General features: G+C 42.2%; 2 protein-coding genes across 2 annotated transcripts; both read right to left on the reverse strand.

Moving 5' to 3' along the window:
* Positions 1-2,294: 2,294 nt before the first annotated feature.
* On the reverse strand, positions 2,295-3,227 carry LOC118005459 (olfactory receptor 7D4-like). The gene has a single exon (XM_034997395.1). It carries the CDS (start codon positions 3,225-3,227, stop codon positions 2,295-2,297), a length of 933 nt encoding a protein of 310 aa, XP_034853286.1.
* A 16,803-nt stretch (positions 3,228-20,030) lies between these two features.
* LOC118005457 (olfactory receptor 7D4-like) lies at positions 20,031-21,262 on the reverse strand. Its single transcript, XM_034997394.1, has one exon. The coding sequence runs from the start codon at positions 21,260-21,262 to the stop codon at positions 20,324-20,326; it is 939 nt and encodes a 312-aa protein (XP_034853285.1). The 3' UTR covers positions 20,031-20,323.
* Between the last annotated feature and the right edge of the window lie 233 nt (positions 21,263-21,495).

Here is a 21,495-nt window from a genome sequence, read left to right on the forward strand (position 1 = left end):
TGGGACTTCCCTAGGAAAACTGGGATATATGATTCCCAAGGAGTAGATGGGAGAGGAACCACCAGAGCAGAGGTGATCCCAATTTTCCTGATGATTGTTTTTCCTATTCCATCTAATTTCTCCTCAATCATATTACATAACCAGACACAAAGGGACAAATACTGTATACTTCTACTTATATAAGATGCCTACAATAGTCAATTTCACAGAGACAGAGAGTAGAATGGTGGGAGCCAGAAGCTGGGAGAGGGAAAGATGGGATTAGTGTTTAATGGGACAGAGTTTCAGTTTGGGAAGGTGGAAAAGTTCTAGAGATGTATGGTAGTGATGGTTGTGAATGTACTTAATACCACTGATCTATACACTTAAAAATGGTTAAGGTGGTAAATTTTATGTTATTTCCCCACAATTAAAAAAAAAGATCTCCTGTCAGGAATAAGGGACATGTTGTTTCAAATGTTGGGTGTTTCTCAACCCTCGGCAATCAACCCCTATAGGGATCTGCCTCAGCAAGGTCATGCCTCCTTCCTGGGGCAGCCCACATCCGATAACTGTTTGATGTGGGGATGTAAATGTTTGTACCTTTTGCCCTAATTCCAGCCAACTCTAAGAGATCATCTTAGCTCCAGAGCTCCCTGCTGGTTTTTGGAGGTCTTTGATGGACTTCAGCTTGGCTTGACTTTTTCTGACACCAGCCACAAGTTCAGGGGCCCCTAGGTCCACTCTCACATCAGACCAGTTGGATACAAATTTGGGAACTTTTTCACATTTGATAATTTGCTAGAATGATTCAAACTGAGAGGACTGCCTTGATAATGCACTAGAATGACTCACAGAACTTAAGAAGCAGTGTACTATGGTTGCAGTTTTATTATAGCAAAACAATACAAATTAGATTCAGCCAAAAGAAGACACACATAATGCAAGGTCTGGAACATCCCATATGTGAAGCTTCTTGTCCTCTTGCCTTGGAATCCAGACCCATTACCTTTACCTGACACTACTCAAAGACTGTTACCAGCCAAGTAGCTCACCTGAGCTCCAGTGTCCAGAACTTTTATTGAGGCTTCATTACATAGATATGACTAGTTGAATTATGGCCTGCATGGTTGAACTCAGGTTTTAGTCTCCCTCCTGAGGTTGGGCTGATATCACTTTGCCCAAAGCTCTAACCCTTTAATCACATGGCTGGTCTTTTTGGCATGGCCAACCCCCATCCTGAGTCATTTCATGAACATAAACTATCAAGTGTGGTCCATGAGGCCCTCCATGAATAATCAATCACTCCTATCATTAGGGGAAATTTCAAATGTTTAAATGTTACCTGCTGGGAGCTGGGACAAAGGCCATATCTCTCTTTACGTGAGGCCAAATTCCTTACTACACATCTGCCCTTCCCCAAGTGTTGATTCCAGGAACACTGCCTGGTAAACATCCTGCGTGTTAATCATTGTCTAAGAGTCTGCATTGCAAGAAACTCAATGTGGGACACCTTGTTACTAATACAATTTATTTGAGAAAATTTTAAAGACATTTCCAAGGTAGTTGAAATGGTCCGCAATATTCTTTGAATTACAAACCCAACACTGAGCTCAGGAATGGGAAAATTCAAGGAAATGGAGAAGAGGAATGGGAGCATTCATTCATTCAATGCCTCCCTGGGGGCAGCAGGGAGGCCCCCATTGAAAAGTTTAAGGAATCTGGAAACCCAAACTCAGAGATGTTTGGAAATGCACTCAATAAACATATGGAGAAAAGTTCAACCTTGCTAATAACCAAATAAATAATTTATCCATCAGTGTATATATTGTGTTTGGACATAAAACGTGATCAGAGAAACTGGGATCCTGGATTTATGCTCTATGAGGGCAAAGATTTTTGTCTATTTTTTTCCTCTTCACTGCTGTGTTCCAGATACCTACTGTAGCCTGGCGCACCAAAGGTGCTTTGTGAATAGGAGCTAGCAATGGTTATTGATAAAATGCACTATTTCATAATCTTCATGCAACTATTCTGAATTGGTACTTAAAGTGGCCGCAGCACTAGAAATCCAAGTTGAGATGCAGTAATAGGAAAGTAAAAGGAGGTGATGTGGAGAGTAGTAACTGAGGATAACAGAGCAGTCAACATAAGAAGTTAAAGTACATAAGAAAAAGTACTTGCAAGGCAATTCTGAGCAAAGTCACTTATGAAGGACTGGTGAGAAGCAAAACTCAATGTGATTAAGAGGCAGGATTTCTTTAGCCAATTGCTGCTATTCCTGTCAGTTCAAAAACCCAGGACTAGCATTCCTATCACTGAACATAGAGTGTTCTCCCCAAAACGTTTTGTAGAGCCCTCTTGATGTCCCTGTTCCGTAGGCTGTAGATGAAGGGGTTCAGCATTGGGGTGACCATGGTGTACATCACCGAGGTGATCATGCCCCCCCAGGAAGATGCTTCAGAACTGAGATACACACCAAGCCCTGTCCCATAGAATAAAGAAACCACAGACAGGTGAGATGCACAGGTAGAAAATGCCTTATACTTCCCATTAGCTGATGGGATTCTCAGGATTGAGGAGGCAATACGGGCATAGGAGAAAAGGATCCCGGAGAAGGGAACAATGCCAAGAAGGCTAGTTACCATATATAGCAGGATATGATTGACCAATGTGTCTGAGCAGGCAAGTGTGAGGGCCTTGGCAAGTTCACAGTAAAAGTGTGGAATTACCCAGTTGGTGCAGAAGGACAGCCGTAACATCAACAGACTTTGGATCAGGGAGTATGACAAGCTGATGAACCAGGACATGAGAACCAGGAGGCCACAGAGCTGTGGGTTCATGATGACTGGGTAGCGCAAGGGGTGACAGATGGCCACAAACCGGTCATAGGCCATCACAGTGAGGAGAAAAGTGTCCATACCGCCAAAAACCATAAAAAAATACATTTGGGTGATACACTCTGCATAGGTGATGGATTTGCTCTGTGTTTGGATGTTCACCAGCATCTTAGGGACTGTGGTGGAGATGAAACTGATGTCAGCAAAGGACAAGTTGGAGAGGAAGAAGTACATGGGGCTGTGGAGGTGGGAGTCAGAGCTGATGGCCAGGATGATGAGCAGGTTCCCGAGCACAGTGACCAGGTACATGGACAGGAACAGACCAAAGAGAAGGGGTTGATACACTGAGTCTTGGGAAAATCCCAGGAGTAAAAATTCTGAAACACTTGTTTGATTTCTTGGTTCCATGTTGCCAACTCATCAGCTAGATGACTGAAGCAGGAAATGAACATGAAATGGGCACTGGATAGATTCTAGAGTCTCTCTGTTATTTTTATTTCCTGAAGTGAAGCAATGGGCATAAAAGCCTTAACATTACAAAATTTAGGAATTCTACATTCTGTTATTCATTACATGCAACATTTAATAATGTTGATCAACCCCTGTCCATCGGCCTCTGGGACACTCATTTATCCTCTTTATTTAGAATCATCAAATCTAAAAAGTTAAGAAGCACTTTGGACCTTAGCGATAAAATGGTCCAAACTCACTCTAACACAAATGTGGAACAAGAGGTCTGGTGAACCTCAGTAACTTCATGTGGATTATCTGCCTTATCTGGGACCCCAAAAAAAGGGTGAGATAACTATGTCTCAGAGGTGAGAAAATTTGAGAGTATCTCAAATATCTGGATAGGCTATTTCAGGATGAGTAGAATGTAGGTTTACTCCTTAAGAAAAAAGAAAGGAAGAAAAAGAAAATGTTTTTACCAAATAATAAACCACATGAACAAATTCTTAACGCTTAGTGTACCAGGAGTGATCAACATCCTGCAGGGCCAGGGCCAGATGCTTCCTGGACATTTGTTGCTTGACAAAATAGCCTTCATCTGTGAAGTTAAGAATTGGTGAAAATGTCCAATGAAAACGTAGATATCAAGGTTTCAACCATTTAGGTACCATAAGATAAAATACTACAAAGGTCACAAGCAGAATTTTGAGTCATCCTCAATGGTGCTTTTTAAATATTGGGGAAGGGACACCTGGGTGGTTCAGTCAGTTAAGCGTCTGCCTTTGGCTCAGGTCACAATCCCAGGGTCCTGGGATTGAACCCTGTGTTGGGCTCCTTGCTCAGTGGGGAGCCTGCTTTTCTCTCTCTCTCTCCCTACAGCTCCCCCTGCTTGTGTTCCTGCTCTGTCAAATAAATAAATAAATAAATAAATAAATAAAATCTTAAAAAAAAAAGTTTTCCACAAGAAAAAAATGTTTTGTAACTGTGTAGTGGCAGATGTTAACTAGACTTATTGTGGTAATAATATGTCAAATATTATATGTGCTATATATATATGTACATATATGTATATATAGAGAGAGATTTTATTTATTTATTTGACAGAGAGAAAGAGAGAAATTGAGCATAGGCAGGGGGAACGGCAGAGGGAGAGAGAGAAGCAGGCTCCCCACCGAGCAGGGAGCCGATGTGAGGCTTGATTCCAAGCCACTTGGGATCATGACCTGAGCCGAAGGCAGACGCTTAATCGACTGAGCCACTCAGGGATCTCTGTATGTGCAATATATTGAATCATTATGTTGTACACCTGAAACCAATATAATGTTATATGCCAATTTTTTTTAAAGATTTTATTTATTTATTTGAGAGAGAGAATGAGATAGAGAGAGAGCATGAGAGGGGGAAGGGTCAGAGGGAGAAGCAGACTCCCTGCTGAGCAGGGAGCCTGATGCGGGACTTGATCCCGGGACTCCAGGATCATGACCTGAGCCGAAGGCAGTCGCTTAACCAACTGAGCCACCCAGGCGCCCATATGCCAATTTTTTTTAAAAGATTTTATTTATTTGACAGAGAGAGCACAAGCAGAGGGAGAGGGAGAAGCAGGCTCCCCACTGAGCAGGGAGCCCAATGCGGGGCTCGATCCCAGGACCCTGAGATCATGACCCGAGCCGAAGGCAGACTGAGCCACCCAGGCATCCCTGTTACATGCCAATTTTATCTCAAAAAAAAAGAAAACCCACAAAAAACCCAAAGCAGATAGTGTCTCTGGAATGATAAAAATGATTATACCAGAGGCAAATTGTTTAACTGTGAATAACATCTTTGTTCTGACCCTTGGTGGGGTGAGCAGTTTGCAATCATCTCTGCTGGCTTCTGGTGAGAGGTATTCTAAGCAAATGGTCATGACTCATCTTTAAAGTATGATAGTTTGTAAAAGATTCCCTTGAATTCTAATAAGTGTGGCTTACTCTCTTGCATTCCAATCTGTTTTGCTGAGCAGACTCTCAGAAGTGCACAGGAAATGCCCACAATTCTGGGTATTTCCTGGAGTATGCTACGTGTGTTAACAACATCAACTGCATTAGAATCTAGGAAAACAATTTCATTTCTTACAGGTGCTGTATGGTGATTCATATGGGTCATAAAATAGGAATAGCATTCATCTTAAGAAAGAGTTTCCCACACATTAGAAACATTTTATCTTAGGGCCAGAGATTAGAAATTAGAGGTGGAGGATACGACCATTTGTCATCTATACTTTCTCCTTTATTTATGCACCAAATACATGTTTGTCTTCTGTTTCTAGTGTCTAGTGCAACAAGGGCTTCTTTGGGACAGACTAAGTGTTAGCTATTGGGGATACAAAGATTAATGATGTTGTTTTGTCCTGAGGAACCCCGCCTTCCAGGGGTAGTGATGGATGCAGAAGCCTGACATTGTAATTCAGTGAATTAAATGCTAAGATAAAGGCAGTCTGCAAAGTGAAGTACAGAAAGGAATCCCAAATTCAGCCTGAAGTGATGGAGTCAGGGAGGCACTCCTGGAGGAAGAGATCCCTGGGCAAGGAGTTGTCTAGGTTGATGATTGAGTATGGGCTTTCCTAGTACAGAAGGCAGCAAGGGAAAAGACCCCGTAAGCAAAAAGCAGCATGGGACAGGGTGCTTTAGCAATTTGCTGAAGCACAAAGTGGGACATGGGAACAGTGAAGAATGAGGTTGGAGAGATGAACAGGGACTACATCTCTGGGAACCTTGAAAAAAATAATGGATAAAGGATAGGGGCTATTTAGGGACTGTGACCAAAGGAGTAACATGATCCATATCACAATTTTCCCTGGCACCTGGAGTGAAAGATACATTTAAAGCAGGCAAAACTAGTGTCAAAGGGAATGGGGTTGGGAATCCTCACATCATTAATGTTGAAGGGACCACGCCACTTGTCTTAGGGAAGAGGAACAAAGGTGAGAAGAGGTGAAAAAATTACTCCAATGTCTTGCTAATGACTCCATGTCCCTACTTAAGGATGAGACCTGATTCCCAAGTGCAATCAAGGGGAACTATGAGAAAGGGACATGTGAGTTTCAATGTCTCCCAGAATGTTCCCAGAGCAAAAAGGTAGAATGTCAAGAGGGAACTGGTTGTTGGACCTTACTGTGCACTTCCCTTTTCCTCCCTTATCCACCCTGCCCCTGTCTTTTTATATACTGTGGCCCTAGATACCAGGGAACACAAACTCTTCACTCTTGAAAATCTCTGTAAGAACCACAGATAAGGGTGAAGAAAGAGGAAGGAAGACAGGTCTTTTTGAAGAAACAGAAGATGTTCCCCAACAAATGAAGGTGGCAAAGAAGGATTCAGAAAGGATTTGTCTAGGCTGAGTGAAGATGGAGGCTCTAGAGTTTTGGGGCCAGGTAGGAGAAAGCAAATCAATACTCTATGGTAAAAGACCTAAAAATCTATCAGTACCTGGGGGCATCCATTTGTACACCTCCGACTGGTAACTGTCACTACACAGTGTGGTTCTAGAAGGTGCTGTGGTATCCAAGAGTGGACTGGATGCTTAGCCTCTTCTTCCTCATCTTTATAATCTCCATCAACCATCCACCCAAATAACATGAGATCAAAGTAAAAGCTCACTCACAACAGCAACTTTGAACAAATAGCATAGCCATTCACCCTCCCAAGCAATTGGCCCCTAAAGCTCCTTCTGCTTAGACATCATAGGGTGTCCCTGCCATATGCTTAACAGTAGTCAATGCCCTTTCTACCCAACCACCTCTTCTCCCTGTTTCCCCACAACACTTACTAGACTATACATGCTTGGCAATGCGGGCTCCACCACCAGGGCCAACTGCCCTGAATCTTGTTCGCTCATGGAGGGCAATGAAGAAAGATTTGTTTCCCAAAAGAGAAGGGATACAGAGCCAGGCATGTAATACAGGGCCTGGCTGATTTCTCCTGGAGGAGGCATGAGTATCTTGAGAGTGGTACACGGGCCTTGGTGACTATATGTTGGTGTGTTACAGGTTTTGTGGCCCTGGGGACTCAATCCCCTCTGAAGCTTGTTAGACAACTTGATCAATGGATTTTCCATTCCCTGATCAGTTTGACTCCTCAAAGGTAGGGACCACACAGGAGAAAGGGTCTCTGACCTGCCAATTCCTTATCCCTGGGAGAGTAACAGCGGGGCCAGTTGTGACTCCTCTCTCCTGGGTCCTTTTCTCTTGGAAGAATCTCTCCAGTCTTTCTTAGATCTTCTCTTGGGGACAACTGACTTGTAGTATTCACATTAGGCACTTCGCTGAGTAGTGAAGGGTCCCAGGAGTAACTAGGGTAATGGTTCTCAAACTTTAAGGTCATCTCAAAGATGACCGTGAGTACTTGTTTAAACAGATTTCTGAGCTTCATCTCCAAGTTTCTGTCTCAGTAGATCTGGGTTTGGGTCTGATAATTTGGATTTTTCACAAGTTCCAAATTTTGCTGGTCTCTAGGACAATCTTTTGGAAACAGTTGCCCTCGGGCAATGTTTCAAAATGTAAGCTTTATCAAAAGTATCATCTGGGGCTATTGTTAATGTATAGCTTCCCACCTTATTCCAGACTTACCCAGTCAACATCTCCAGGGGAAGAGACTGAGAACCTACTATGAAAAAAGATTACAACAATTACAAAAATTACTTTATTTATATTTTTATTGTGGATATATATATAATATATATAATATATATATATTATTGTGGATATACATACATGTCCACAATAATATATATAACAAAATTTACCATTTTAAGCATTTTTAAGTGTACAATTTGTAGCATTAAGAACATTCACAATATTATACAACCATCACACCATCTATCCCCAGAACTTTATCATCATCCCCAATAGAAACTCTGTTCCCATTAAACAACAATTCCCCATTCCCCCTCCCCCATTCCCAGCCCTTGGAAACCTCTGTTCTATTTTCTGTCTCTATGACTTTGTCTATTCTAGGTACCTCACGTAAGTGGAATCATTCAGCGCTTACCTTTTTTGTGTCTGGCTTATCTCACTTAGCATAATGTTTTCAAGATTCAACAATGTTGCAACATGTATCAGAGTTTCAGTCCTTTTTAAGGTTGAATGAATATTTCATTGTAAGTATATATCCCATTCCGTTAATCCATTCATCTGTTTTCATCTTTTAGCTATTGTGATTAACCCTGGTATGAACAATGGTGAGAATCTATTTGAGTTTCTGCCTTCAATTTTCAGGGGCATATACCTAGACATAGAATTGATGGATCTTGAGAATCTACTTTTAAAAGCATGACAAGGGGCGCCTGGGTGGCTCAGTCGTTAAGCGTCTGCCTTCGGCTCAGGTCGTGATCCCAGGGTCCTGGGATCAAGCCCCACATTGGGTGCCCTGCTCCGCGGGAAGCCTGCTTCTCCCTCTCCCTCTCCCCCTGCTTGTGATCCTGCTCTCACTGTGTCTCTCTCTGTCAAATAAGTAAATAAAATCTTAAAAAAAAAAAAAGCATGACAAATAATCAAGACATTTGAGGAAACACTGTCCCAAGACATTGAACAACAAATCCTGGGAAGTCCCCATGACCCCTATTCTGCACTTTGGTAGTCCTTAGGAAAAATACTGAAGAGGTAAAGAGGGTGTCAGATAAGTGGATCTGAAACAGTTTGGTAGGGGCTTTGAATCTAGATGTGTCACTAATTAATTAGTCAAATCTTTACTAAATGACTTAGGTCAAGTACCGTGTAAGATCCCAGAGTTAAATGGTAAATGAGAGGGGTGCCTGGGTGGCTCAGTCAGTTAAATCTCTGACTTCAGCTCAGGTCATGATCCTGGAGTCCCAGGATCGAGCCCCACATTGGGCTCCCTGCTTGGCGGGGAGTCTGCTTCTCCCTCTGCTCCTTCTCTCTCTCTCTCATTCTCTCCTTCTCAATTAGATAAATAAAATCTTAAAAAAATAAATGGTAACTGAGGTACCATAAGAAGAAAAGGTCACTGGCTAATGCCTTGAGAGAGCGGCAGGTGTGTTTTTCAAAGAACAATTTGGGTTGAAATAGCAAACCCTCTAATAGATGTTAGATAGACAATTTTTTTATTAAATCACATTAAAATTCTAAAAGTGAGAAAAAAACATGGTAGGCTTCTAAAACAACAAAGAATGTTGAAGAGATATCTGCACTCCCATGTTCATTGCAGCATTATTCACAGTAACAACCTAAGTGCCTGTCAAAGGATGAAGTATATATATATAATGTATGCATATACATATAATGAAATATTATCCATGAGAAATAAAGACATCCAGCGATTTGCAACAACATGGATGGACCTAGAGGTATAATGTTAAGTAAAGCAAGTCAGTCAGAGAAAGACAAATACCATTTGATTTCACTCATGTGTGAACTTTAAGAAACAAAACAAATGAACAAAGAAAAGAAACAGACAAGAAAACAGACTCTTTAAATACAGAGAACAAACTAGTGTTTGCCAGAGGGGAGGTGGGTAAGGGAATGAGTGAAATAGATACAGGGGATTAAAAGTACACTTATCTTGGTTGGTTGTTTTTTGTTTTGTTTTGTTTTTGTTTTTTTGCATTGTCTCTATTTTCTTATCCTTTCATTTTTAATTCCAGTGTAACTAATACACAGTGTTATATTAGTTTCAGGTATACAATATAGTGATTCAACAGTTAAGAGTATACTTGATGAGCACTGAGAAATGTATAGAATTGTTGAATCATTCTATTGTACACCTGAAACTAATATAACACTGTATGTTGATTATACTTGAATCTTAAAAATCTAAAAATAAAAATAATTTAAGAACCGAACTCATAAAAACAGAGAAAAAAATGGTGGTTACCAGGGACTAGGTGATGAGGGGATAGGATAGAGGTTATATAAGTTTGTGTACAAACTTGCAAAGAGTAGTAAATAAGTCCTAGAGACCTAATACACAGTATAGTGAATATAGAAAGTAATCCTGTATTATAATCATCAAACTTGCTAAGAGATTAGAACTTATTCCAACCACTAAACAGAAATGATAATTATATAACAGGATAGAGGTGCTAATTATTGCTACATTGGCAATCATATTAAAATATATAAATATTAAAAAATATATATATTTATAAATGTATCAAATTAACCTGAATTGGGCAGCATCCAAGGACCCCTAAGAAGCCATATAAAATGAAAGACTTTTGGGGCGCCTGGGAGGCTCAGTCGTTAAGCGTCTGCCTTCAGCTCGGGTCATGATCTCAGCGTCCTGGGATCGAGCCCCACATCGGGCTCCCTGCTCCGCGGGGGGCCTGCTTCTCCCTCTCCCACTCCCCCTGCTTGTGTTCCCTCTCTCGCTGTGTCTCTCTCTGTCAAATAAATGGATGAAATCTTAAAAAAAAAAAAAAAAAAAGAAAGACTTTTATAGGCAGAAAGGAGTAGGAACAAGGCAGACGTACTAGGCAAAAGAGCAGATTGGTTATTGCAGGGTTACTTTCCCTGTAGGGGATGGCAGGGGTCCCACCAGGCAGGTCACCTAACTAGTGCTGATGAGGTGATTTTGATCAGCTATTTTAAAATTCCATTTCTGGCTGCGACAGCTGATTAATTAAATCTCTATTTGGTTATATGAGGCTTGGCATAAGTGACTCCATTTTGGGCCTGTTGTCTTGTTTTTTAACAATATCAAAACAAAAAGTAAAAGTTGAAATACAGTTGAGTCATTTATGTCAAGGTGTTTTCAAATGGAGCTGGGAGGCCGTTAAGGAGATGGGCCTTATGCTCCTCCTCACGGGTAGAACCATGACTTGGCCAAAATGCAAAAATTCCAAAGATTACCTGAACACCTGTGACTTGTTACAGTAATAGACTTTTGCTTAGTGATAGCCTTAGCCAAGATTAGCTTCTGCCCATCAACACCAATCAGAATTCTTTGTAAACAGCAAGCATTCTCTTTTGCTTTAAAAAACCCTGACTTTTGATTGGTAGTGAGACACTCTTTGGGTTGCTACTAAAATCTGTGTAACCAAACTGCAATTCTTTGATCCCAAATACATGCTTTTGCTTAATTATCGCCTCCTAACAATTTTAGGTTGACAAAAAAGATAGTAAATTCAATAGGAAGAAAATTATTTGATAATTTTTAACAGCTATTGCTGTAAGTGTGGTGCGTATGTGGGCAGGAGGGAGGGGATGCTGGCTCTCGAATTAGAAAAATAAGGATTTATCTTTAAAATGATAAACCATAATGATTTTTAAATGAGAGAAATGGTCAACTGAGCATGGATGCATCAAGAAATGACAGTTAATGAACATGCAAGGGTCGCTGCTTTGAACCATGAGCTTTTATTTTTTATAGTTGACAGAACACAAGCAGGTGGGGTGGGAGAGGGAGAAGCAGGCTTCCCGCGGAGCAGGCAGCCTGATATGGGACTCGATCCCAGGATCCTGGGATCATGACCTGAGCCCAAGGCAGATGCTTAACTGATTGAGCCACCCAGGCGCCTGAACCGTGGGCTTTTAATAGCATTCTCATAATTCAAACAATTGCATAAGATGAAAAAAAGAGAGGGAACACAAGCATTGTAAAGTAAAAGACAAATGTATCATTGTTTGTAGATAAGATTTTGGAGGTGGAGAATCCTCAGACCTTTGAAGATGCAGCCCTGTGTGCGTCCTTCATCAAGCATTTCAACAAATCCCCAGGCCATTGTTTTCAAATTTTAGCATAAGATTCACCTGGGTGGCTTATTAAATGCAAATGGTTGGGCCTGACCCTGGAGTTTCTGATTTAGTAGATCTGGGATTGAAGGTCAAGGATTTGCATGTCTATGTATCATATGACCTCACTGATATGAGGAATTCTTAATCTCAGGAAACAAACTGAGGGTTGCTGGATGGGGGTTGGGGTGGGAGGGATGGGATGGCTGGGTGATAGACACTGGGGAGGGTATGTGCTATGGTGAGCGCTGTGAATTGTGCAAGACTGTTGAATCACAGACCTGTACCTCTGAAACAAATAATACATTATATGTTAAAAAAAAAAAAAGAAGACTATAGCAGGAGGGGAAGAATGAAGGGGGGAAATCGGAGGAGGAGACGAACCATGAGAGACGATGGACTCTGAAAAACAAACTGAGGGTTCTAGAGGGGACGGGGGTGGGAGAATGGGTTAGCCTGGTGATGGGTATTAAGGAGGGCACGTTCTGCATGGAGCACTGGGTGTTATGCACAAACAATGAATCATGGAACACTAAAAAAAAAAAAAAGAATTTGCATGTCTAACAAGCTGATTTGGAGACACTTGAGAAACACTGCTCTTGTCTGTGTCCCTAATGCTCTGGACTAATAAAAGTTTTCTCCACTGTTTACATCCCCTCCACCCGACCCCACCCTGAGCATTTACTAGGATACACTGGCTCTTTCAGATGGCATCAGGGAAACCCCTGGTTGCCCTGGCTCTTTCTCCTACAGTGACTTTCCCCCAGAAACTTCAAGGAGATGATCCAGGCAGGGAATTCATCACCCGTATTTCTGGGAGGCCCAACATGATCTGCCTTGGAGACACCCAGAGCTTATTCAGAGTTTCCAGGAACTTGAAGGCTGAATTCTCAGAGCACCTCATTAAATAAATTGTTCTATTGTCATTGTACTTTTTAAACAATTAAGATCAGGAGAATAATAGAAATGAAACTTTCTCCCTCTTCTGCTTACCTGAAAATAGCCTTGCAGAGAGGCAGATTTTTTTCTTCCATTTATTCCTTCTTTACTTGGTACATCCAAACATGTGCAGTCAATAAGATCATGCTCCTGGAGATTAAAAAAGCTTTATCTTCCTTCAAAAAAGTCTTACAGGGTTCCTTAAGATACTGCCCTATAACAAATAAATAATAATAAAAAAGCACCATCTTATTTTCTTGGGGTTAAAAAAAAGATACTGCCCCAATTCTTGCCTCCTCTTCTACACAGGATTTAATTTCAAAGTTAGGAGTTTCTCCCTAAAGGATGTGTTAATGTTACAAAGAACCCAGCAGACTTGACCTGCAGAATCCCATTGTAACAAAAATGAAATGCATGAGAAAGGTCTCTATTTCAAGAAACAGAATGCAGTCAGTGACATTGCTCCTGAAAAACCAAGCATTTGAAGAGTGGAAATACTTCATTAGAATTAACTGGGCACCTGAGGTCTCTGCAGACCTCAGGGAGAGAAATTGTGATGGAGGTAGAAAGATTTCCAGATTAGTTGGTTAAAGAGAGAGTGAACAATGTGGGAACAGAAGTAGCATGTATAGACCAAATCTCCCGAAGTCTGGAGCAATGCCCAAAGAGTATGGGCTTATGAGTGAGTTTTATTTCTATTGAAATAAATGGGAATGTGGAACATTCCCATGTTATTGGAAATTATAACATTACATGCAGACATTAGAATATACAGGATAAAAAAAGATAAATGAAGTGTAAATTCCCCCAAAAGTTAGAAAGGGATGGGATTCAAAGTTCAGGTAGAGATTTTTAAGAGGCAGCCATTAATAAAATAATTATACAAATAATTATTTAATTACAGTGGTAGCCAATGTGGTGGATAGCATAGTGTCCAATGAGAACATATATCTGGTGGGGACCAGATAATGAGAACTGAAGGTTTTGGGTAGGATTCAGCCATGCATTGGTTAGTCTAACTCCTGACTCTCACAACAGGAACCTCTCACTCTCCTTACAAGTAGTTGATTTATACCACTGTCCACGCAGACCGATGATCGCCAGACCAATACATTTGACCTCCAAGTTAATGGTGCCAATGGGGTGTCCGTCAGGCCCCTCAACCCCTTTCCAAGATTTTTTTTTTTAAAGATTTTATTTATTTATTTGAGAGAGAGAGAGAGAGCACATGAGAGGGGGGAGGGTCAGAGGGAGAAGCAGACTCCCCGCTGAGCAGGGAGCCCTATGCGGGACCCGATCCCGGGACTCCAGGATCATGACCTGAGCCAAAGGCAGTCGCCCAACCAACTGAACCACCCAGGCACCCCCTTTCTAAGATGTTTTATCTTCCAATGTTGCTTCTCTATTATCCCATCTCTTTGAAAGCTAACAACATCAACTTCTGCACTCATGGAATTGTTTTACTCCAGTGTTCTCCACTGGGCTGATTTTGACCCCTCTGGAGCAATTTCTGGTTATCACAACGCGGTGCTAGCATCTAGTCGGTAAAGCCCAGGGATGCTGTTAAACATCATACAATATACAACAGCCTCCTATGACAAACAATACAGACCCAAAATGTCCGTATTGTTGAGATTGAGAAACCCTGGTCTAAACTGTTGAGGAATCATATTAAAAATTTTATCTAAAAAATCCCAACCGTTCTCTATGGATTTTATAATGATATTGAAAATATCATGTAAAATAAATATCAATTTTTTTTCTTTTGTGCTACATAATGTTTTGTATTGTGGTTAGATTTATATGATGTAAGATGTACCATTTTAGTAATTTTGAAGTGCACATTCCTACACACTTGCATTGAGTATATTCACATTGTTGGGCGACCCTCACCACCATCCATCTCCAGAATTTCATCATCTTCCCAAATTGAAACTTTGTACCCATTAAACACTAACCTTCTATTTCCTCCCTTCTTCCAGCCCCTGACAACCACCATTCTAGTTTCTGTCTCTGTGAGTTTGACTACTCTTGGTACCTCATATAAGTGGAATAATATCAAATTTATCCATTTGCAATATCTCAATTTTGACATTCTCGATTTTCAAAACCTGAACTTCTGATATCCACTTTCCTTTCATATTTGCTCCACCATAGCCCTCCCTTTTTCAGTGGATACAATTCCATTCTTTCGTTGTTCGGGCTCCAAACCCTGGAGCCAATCTTGGCTCCTCTCTTTATCTCACACCCACATCCTGACCGAGAACAAATCCTCTTGGCTCTACCTTCTGAGCATAGCCCCAAGGACCACTTCTCAACCCTCACACTACAGTGCCACCCTGGCCCTAGCTATGCGTATTTCGCCTGGTTTGGTGCAGTCACCTCCAAGCAGGCATCCTCCCACCCTGCAATCCATTCCCAACCCAGCAGCTAGAATGATCTTTGAAATCCTTTTTTTTTTTAAAGATTTTATTTATTTATTTGACAGAGAGAGAGATAGTGAGAGCAGGAACACAAGCAGGGGGAGTGGGAGAGCGAGAAGCAGGCTTCCCGCTGAGCAGGGAGCCCGATGTGGGACTCGATCCCAGGACCGTGGGATCATGACCTGAGCCGAAGGCAGACGCTTAACGACTGAGCCACCCAGGCACCCAATCTTTGAAATCCTGTCATATGGTGTCATGCGTCTGCCCCAAACCCTGCAATGACTCCTCACATAACTCAGAACAAATGAAAGCAAAAGTCTTTCAAAGGCAGGGAAAGCCTCACATGATCGCTGTGGATACCTGTCCTCCTCTTGCATTATGCTCCCATTCTCCACTCCAGCCACATCCTCCCCAGGGAAACTGCCACCTCAGGGTCTTTGTATTAACCTTACCATCTGTCCAGGGCACTCCTCCCCTAGATGTGCATTCACCTTTTTCACAAAGGGAGTGTACTCAATAAGGTTTATTCACCTTCATTTGTTTGTGTGCTTGTTTTCCCCACAAGATATAGAATGAAATCATACATGGTCACACCAAAGTGTTTACCATATCAGAACTGTGCCTGTTTGCTCCTTTACATGTTTGACTTTACATCATCTTGAAAAAATGTCCTGGAGACATTTTCTCTCATTCACCCCACTTCTCAAAAGAATAGAGTGAGATTGAGTTGGACTATAACCTGGCTAGCTGACATGGAGTTTCTATCCTACTTTTTTTTTTTTTTAAGATTTTATTTATTTATTTGACAGAGAGAGACACAGCGAGAGAGGGAACACAAGCAGGGGGAGTGGGAGAGGGAGAAGCAGGCTTCCCGCCGAGCAGGGAGACTGATGCGGGGCTTGATCCCAGGACCCTGGGATCATGACCTGAGCCGAAGGCAGATGCTTAACGACTGAGCCACCCAGGCGCCCAGGACTTTTTTTTTTTTTTTATTTGACAGAGAGAGAGAGAGAGCACAAGCAGGGGAAGTGTCAGGCAGAGGGAGAAGCAGGCTTCCTGCGGAGTGGGGAGCCCGATGCAGGGCTCGATCCCAGGACCTGGGATCATGACCCGAGCCGAAGGTAGACGCTTAACCAACTGAGCCACCCAGGCACCCATAAGATTTTTTTTTTAAGTAATCTCTACACCCAACATGGGGCTCGGACTCAGAACCCTGGAATCAAGAGTTGCATGCTCTACCAGTTGAGCCAGAAAGTCTCCCCTGTACTGCATTTTTTATTTTTATTTTTTAAATATATTTTATTTGTTCATCTGACAGAGAGAGAGAGAGAGAGAGCAAGAGAGGGGACACAAGCAGGGGGAGTGGGAGAGGGAGAAGCAGGCTTCCCGCTGAGCAGAGAGCCCGATGCGGGGCTCAATCCCGGGACTCCAGGATCATGACCTGAGCCGAAGGCAGTCGCTTAACCAACTGAGCCACCCAGGCACCCCAATAAATGTTGTTCTAAAAGGGTTGCTAATGACATTGTTTCCTGACCACAGTTGATTGGCCCAAGCTGGAAAGAGAACCTATTTGTGCAGATCAGAATCATTCCCTGAGATTTCCCCCCCTTTTTTTTCTTTTCCTTTTTCTCTTTCTTTCTTTCTTCTTCTGCCTTCCTTTCTTCTTTCTTTCATTCTTTTTTTTTTTTTTTTGGCACATGAGTAACCAAAGTAATTCCAGTTCTTTTTTTAAATTTTTTTTAAATTTTTAAAAAGATTTTATTTATTTATTTGAGAGAGAATGAGAGAGAGCACATGAGAGGGGGGAGGGTCAGAGGGAGAAGCAGACACCCTGCCGAGCAGGGAGCCCGACGCGGGACTTGATCCAGGGACTCCTGAGCCGAAGGCAGTCGCTTAACCAACTGAGCCACCCAGGTGCCCAGTAATTCCAGTTCTTAAATAGTACAGCTGTGAGAGCTGCTGGTCTCCGTGTCTCTTTCCATCTGAAAGTGGCCAGTTTGAGAAAACAAAGCTGATAACCTGAAAGGAAATCCTCATGGTGTTTGAGTCCCCGTGTCTAGTTGTGCCAGTGTCCAGCTGAACCTCTGCTTGGTTATGTTCAGATGAATCAGGGAATTCTCTTCTGTCACTTGATGTCTAAGCTCACCTGTCTGGTGCAACCTCATCTTTATGTGAGACAGGATCATGAGATGATCATGCCTACTGAAAACCAGCAAGGAGTGCTTGACAGACCCTCCACATTCTCAGCTCAAGGCCTTATCAACCAATTGTTGGCAAATTCTAACTCACACATCTCCCGTGGTAAGCTGATTAATAGCCTCCCAAAGATGTCCAGGTACTAATCACCAGAATTTGTGAATGTGTTACTTTAGATGACAAAAGCCACTTTGTAAGTAATATTAAGTTAAGGATCTTGAGATGGGAAATATACCCTGATTTCTCTGGGTTGGCTCAATGTAATCATCAGGGTCCTTACAAGAGGAAGCAGAGAGCCTGATTCAGGGTTTGATCCCGGGACTCTGGGATCATGACCTGAGCTGAAAGCAGATGTTTAAGTGAGCCACCCAGATGCCCCAATAAAAATATTTTTAAAAATAAGAATTTAAAGAGTTTTTTTTGAAATTCCTCAAGGTGGGTTGAAAACTTTCACCTTTGTTTTCAACAGGATCTATGACACACCAATATTATGCTCACCACTCTATTGCAATCATTTGCTTCCCTCCTCAATGTGTACATGGCAGAAAATAAATTCACATTGGATTAGACTTAATGGAATCAAAGTGAATCGAAGCCACATCAAATAAGTCTTTTCTGTCTAACAAACTTTAATTTTGAGTAATTTTACAAACCTATGTTCCCAATAATTAACTCCCTTTGTTTTTTCTCCAAAAGTTTCTCCTTTCATGATATTGTCTTGATACATTATTGGCTTTACCACTTGTCTTATCTCGGATTCCCAGAGAAGCAGACGCTGAGCCAAGGATTTATGTGCAAGCATTTTTTGGAAGGAACAAGGAATATGGAACATGGGTGAGAGAGAGGAGAAGTGACACATGGGAAAAAATACATCCAATTAAGTTTATATTAAGTTAGCTACCACAGGGAATGAGCAGAGTTTTCATCCTGTGGGGAAATTCTGGAAAATGCTACAAAATACAAACCTCAGAATTATCCCAGTCAGTGGGTGGAAGACATGATAAACCCCATAGCTCTCCATCAAGGGTTGTCTTTGTGCGGGCATAATTCCCTGGTACTTTTGCCACCACCTGTTGGGCAAAGTTGGTGCTGACTGGGGCTGGCAATTGGCAGTCATGCAGTGGACATGTAAGGAGGATCCCAGGGAATGTGGGAGAAATGTGGATAGCATCGACTACTCCATCCTTCACTGAACACTCAATTCTATCAACATTCTTCTCAAATGAGCTAAGTTCTGAACACGTTCCACATGTGTGTAACTACCATTCCTGATGGCATCTCCAGAGAGTCCCAGAAAAAAAATTAAACCATGTGAGAAAATAACTCTTATTCTATTGTATTCATTATTACGTATTTTAGGATCTTTGAGGCTGTATCTTAAAATTGCATATATGGGAAGTAAAAGTCAAGTAAAAGAAGGAAATTTAAGAAAGGAAGAACAGGTGGAAGGATCACAAAGAATGAAGCTACCTTTCAGTTTTCCTGTGCAGCGTATTACTATGAATATAATCATGGAAATCTAGATTCCTATTTTGAAGTTGAAAATCACATCACCGTTCATATAAAAAGTAGGATAGGGGCACCTGGGTGGCTCAGTCGTTAAGCGTCTGCCTTCAGCTCAGGTCATGATCCCAGGGTCCTGGGATCAAACTCCTGCATCGGGCTCCCTGCTCAGCAGGAAGCCTGCTTCTCCTTCTCCCACTCCCCCTGCTTGTGTTCCCTCTCTCGCTGTGTCTCTCTCTGTCAAATAAATAAATAAAATCTTAAAAAAAAAAAAGTAGGATAGAAACTCCATGTCAGCTAGCCAGGTTATAGTCCAACTCAATCTCACTCTATTCTTTTGAGAAGTGGGGTGAATGAGAGAAAATGTCTCCAGGACATTTTTTCAAGATGATGTAAAGTCAAACATGTAAAGGAGCAAACAGGCACAGTTCTGATATGGTAAACACTTTGGTGTGACCATGTATGATTTCATTCTATATCTTGTGGGGAAAACAAGCACACAAACAAATGAAGGTGAAGAACATCAGTGTTTTATTTTATTTATTTATTTATTTATTTTTAAAGATTTTATTTATTTATTTGACAGAGAGAGACACAGCAAGAGCAGGAACACAAGCAGGGGGAGGGGGAGTGGGAGAGGGAGAAGCAGGCCTCCAGCAGAGCAGGGAGCCTGATGCGGGGCTCAATCCCAGGACCCTGGGATCATGACCTGAGCCAAAGGCAGACGCTTTTTTTTTTTTTAAAGATTTTTTTTTATTTATCAGAGAAAGAGAGAGAGCGAGAGAGCACACAAGCAGGGGAAGCGGCAGGCAGAGGGAGAAGCAGGTTCCCTGCTAAGCAAGGAGCCTGATGTAGGACTCGATCCCAGGACCCTGGGATCATGACCTGAGCCGAAGGCAGATGCTTAACGACTGAGCCACCCAGGCACCCGAAGAACATCAATGTTTCAGAGGATAATTTTTGGGGCAACCACAGCAGCACTTGATATGATAAGTACTTTAAGCCTAAAGTTAGAAATCTTAAGAATGACTGCAAGAAAGCTGGCCAAACATGGAATTTTGTACAACATATAGCGAAGAGAAGTAAAAAAGGACTATGGAGGGAGTTGTTGAGGAGAGACTAATACAAAAACAAATAAAAGGGAAGTCATGGATGCTTTGGGAATTGGATAAATCAAACATGTCTATTAGAGGAGAAAAAAACAGATTTAAGTTCACATTTGCCTTTGCGGCCCACAATGTCCCCTTGGTTCTGAGGCCAGTGGCCCATCATGGACACGAGGCCACTCTACTGAGGAGCCTTTGCAGGGCTCCCTTCACATCCTTGTTCCTCAGGCTGTAGATGAAGGGGTTCAGCATGGGGGTGACCACAGTGTACATCACTGAGGCAACCGAGCTTCTCTGGGAAGAATGGGTCACAGCAGATGTGAGGTAGACCCCCAGGCTTGTGCCATAAAACAAAGAAACCACAGAGAGATGAGACCCACAAGTGGAAAATGCTTTGTACTTGCCCTCAGAGGAGGACATCCTCATTAAGGAGGAGACAATCTGAGAGTAAGAGAAGAGGATCCCAGCGAAAGGAAACATGCACAGCAGGACAGTGGCAACATACAAGCATATGTTATTGATGAGGGTGTCCGAGCAGGCCACCTTGAGAATCTGAGCTAGTTCACAGAAGAAATGTGGAAGTTCCGTGCCTGGACAGAAGGTCAGCTGCCCCACCAGTAGAATATGAATCAGGGAAACCCAGAAAATGGTGAGCCAACAAATCAGAACCAGGAGGACACACAGGTGTGGGTTCATGATGACTGTGTAATGAAGGGGGTGGCAGATGGCCACAAACCTGTCATAGGCCATCACCGTCAAGAGGAAATCATCCATTCCAGCAAAAACCGTAAAAAAATACACCTGAGTGATGCATCCTATATAGGAGATGTCTTTGCTGTGTGCCCGGATGTTCAGCAGCATCTTGGGGATGGTGGTGGAGGTGAAGCAGATGTCTACAAAGGACAGGTTGGAGAGGAAGAAGTACATGGGGGTGTGGAGGTGGGAGTCAGAGAGAATAACCAAGATGACGAACAGGTTTCCCAGCACAGTGACCAGATACATGGACAGGAACAAGCTAAAGAGGAGAGGCTGCAGTTCTGGATCATCTGAGAGGCCCAGAAGGAGGAATACTGATACTTCTGTCTGGTTTCCTGCTCCCATGTAGCTGGTGTGTTTGCTGGAGAAGGAGGCAAAACAACCTTCAATGAACAGCCAGCTGGCACCTCCTAGTATTCACCTTTGATCCTATTTTGCATGGGCATCCTTTACCCTCCATGAGTCCTTCCAATGCCAGTGATCCACTCATTGACGTGGTAGCCCATTTCCATTTTAAATGTGAATAATCATTCAGACTGTCTTTAACTTAGCAGAAATCTTTCTCTTTTTATCTGCTA

Source organism: Mirounga leonina, unplaced genomic scaffold, assembly GCF_011800145.1.
Source record: "Mirounga leonina isolate KUSES-001 unplaced genomic scaffold, KU_Mleo_1.0 Mir_94, whole genome shotgun sequence".
NCBI lineage: Eukaryota > Metazoa > Chordata > Mammalia > Carnivora > Phocidae > Mirounga > Mirounga leonina.

Coding starts and splice junctions, on each gene's coding strand:
- LOC118005459 (XM_034997395.1), bottom strand. CDS start 3,227: ATGGAACCAAGAAATCAAACAAGTGTTTCAGAATTTTTACTCCTGGGA.
- LOC118005457 (XM_034997394.1), bottom strand. CDS start 21,262: ATGGGAGCAGGAAACCAGACAGAAGTATCAGTATTCCTCCTTCTGGGC.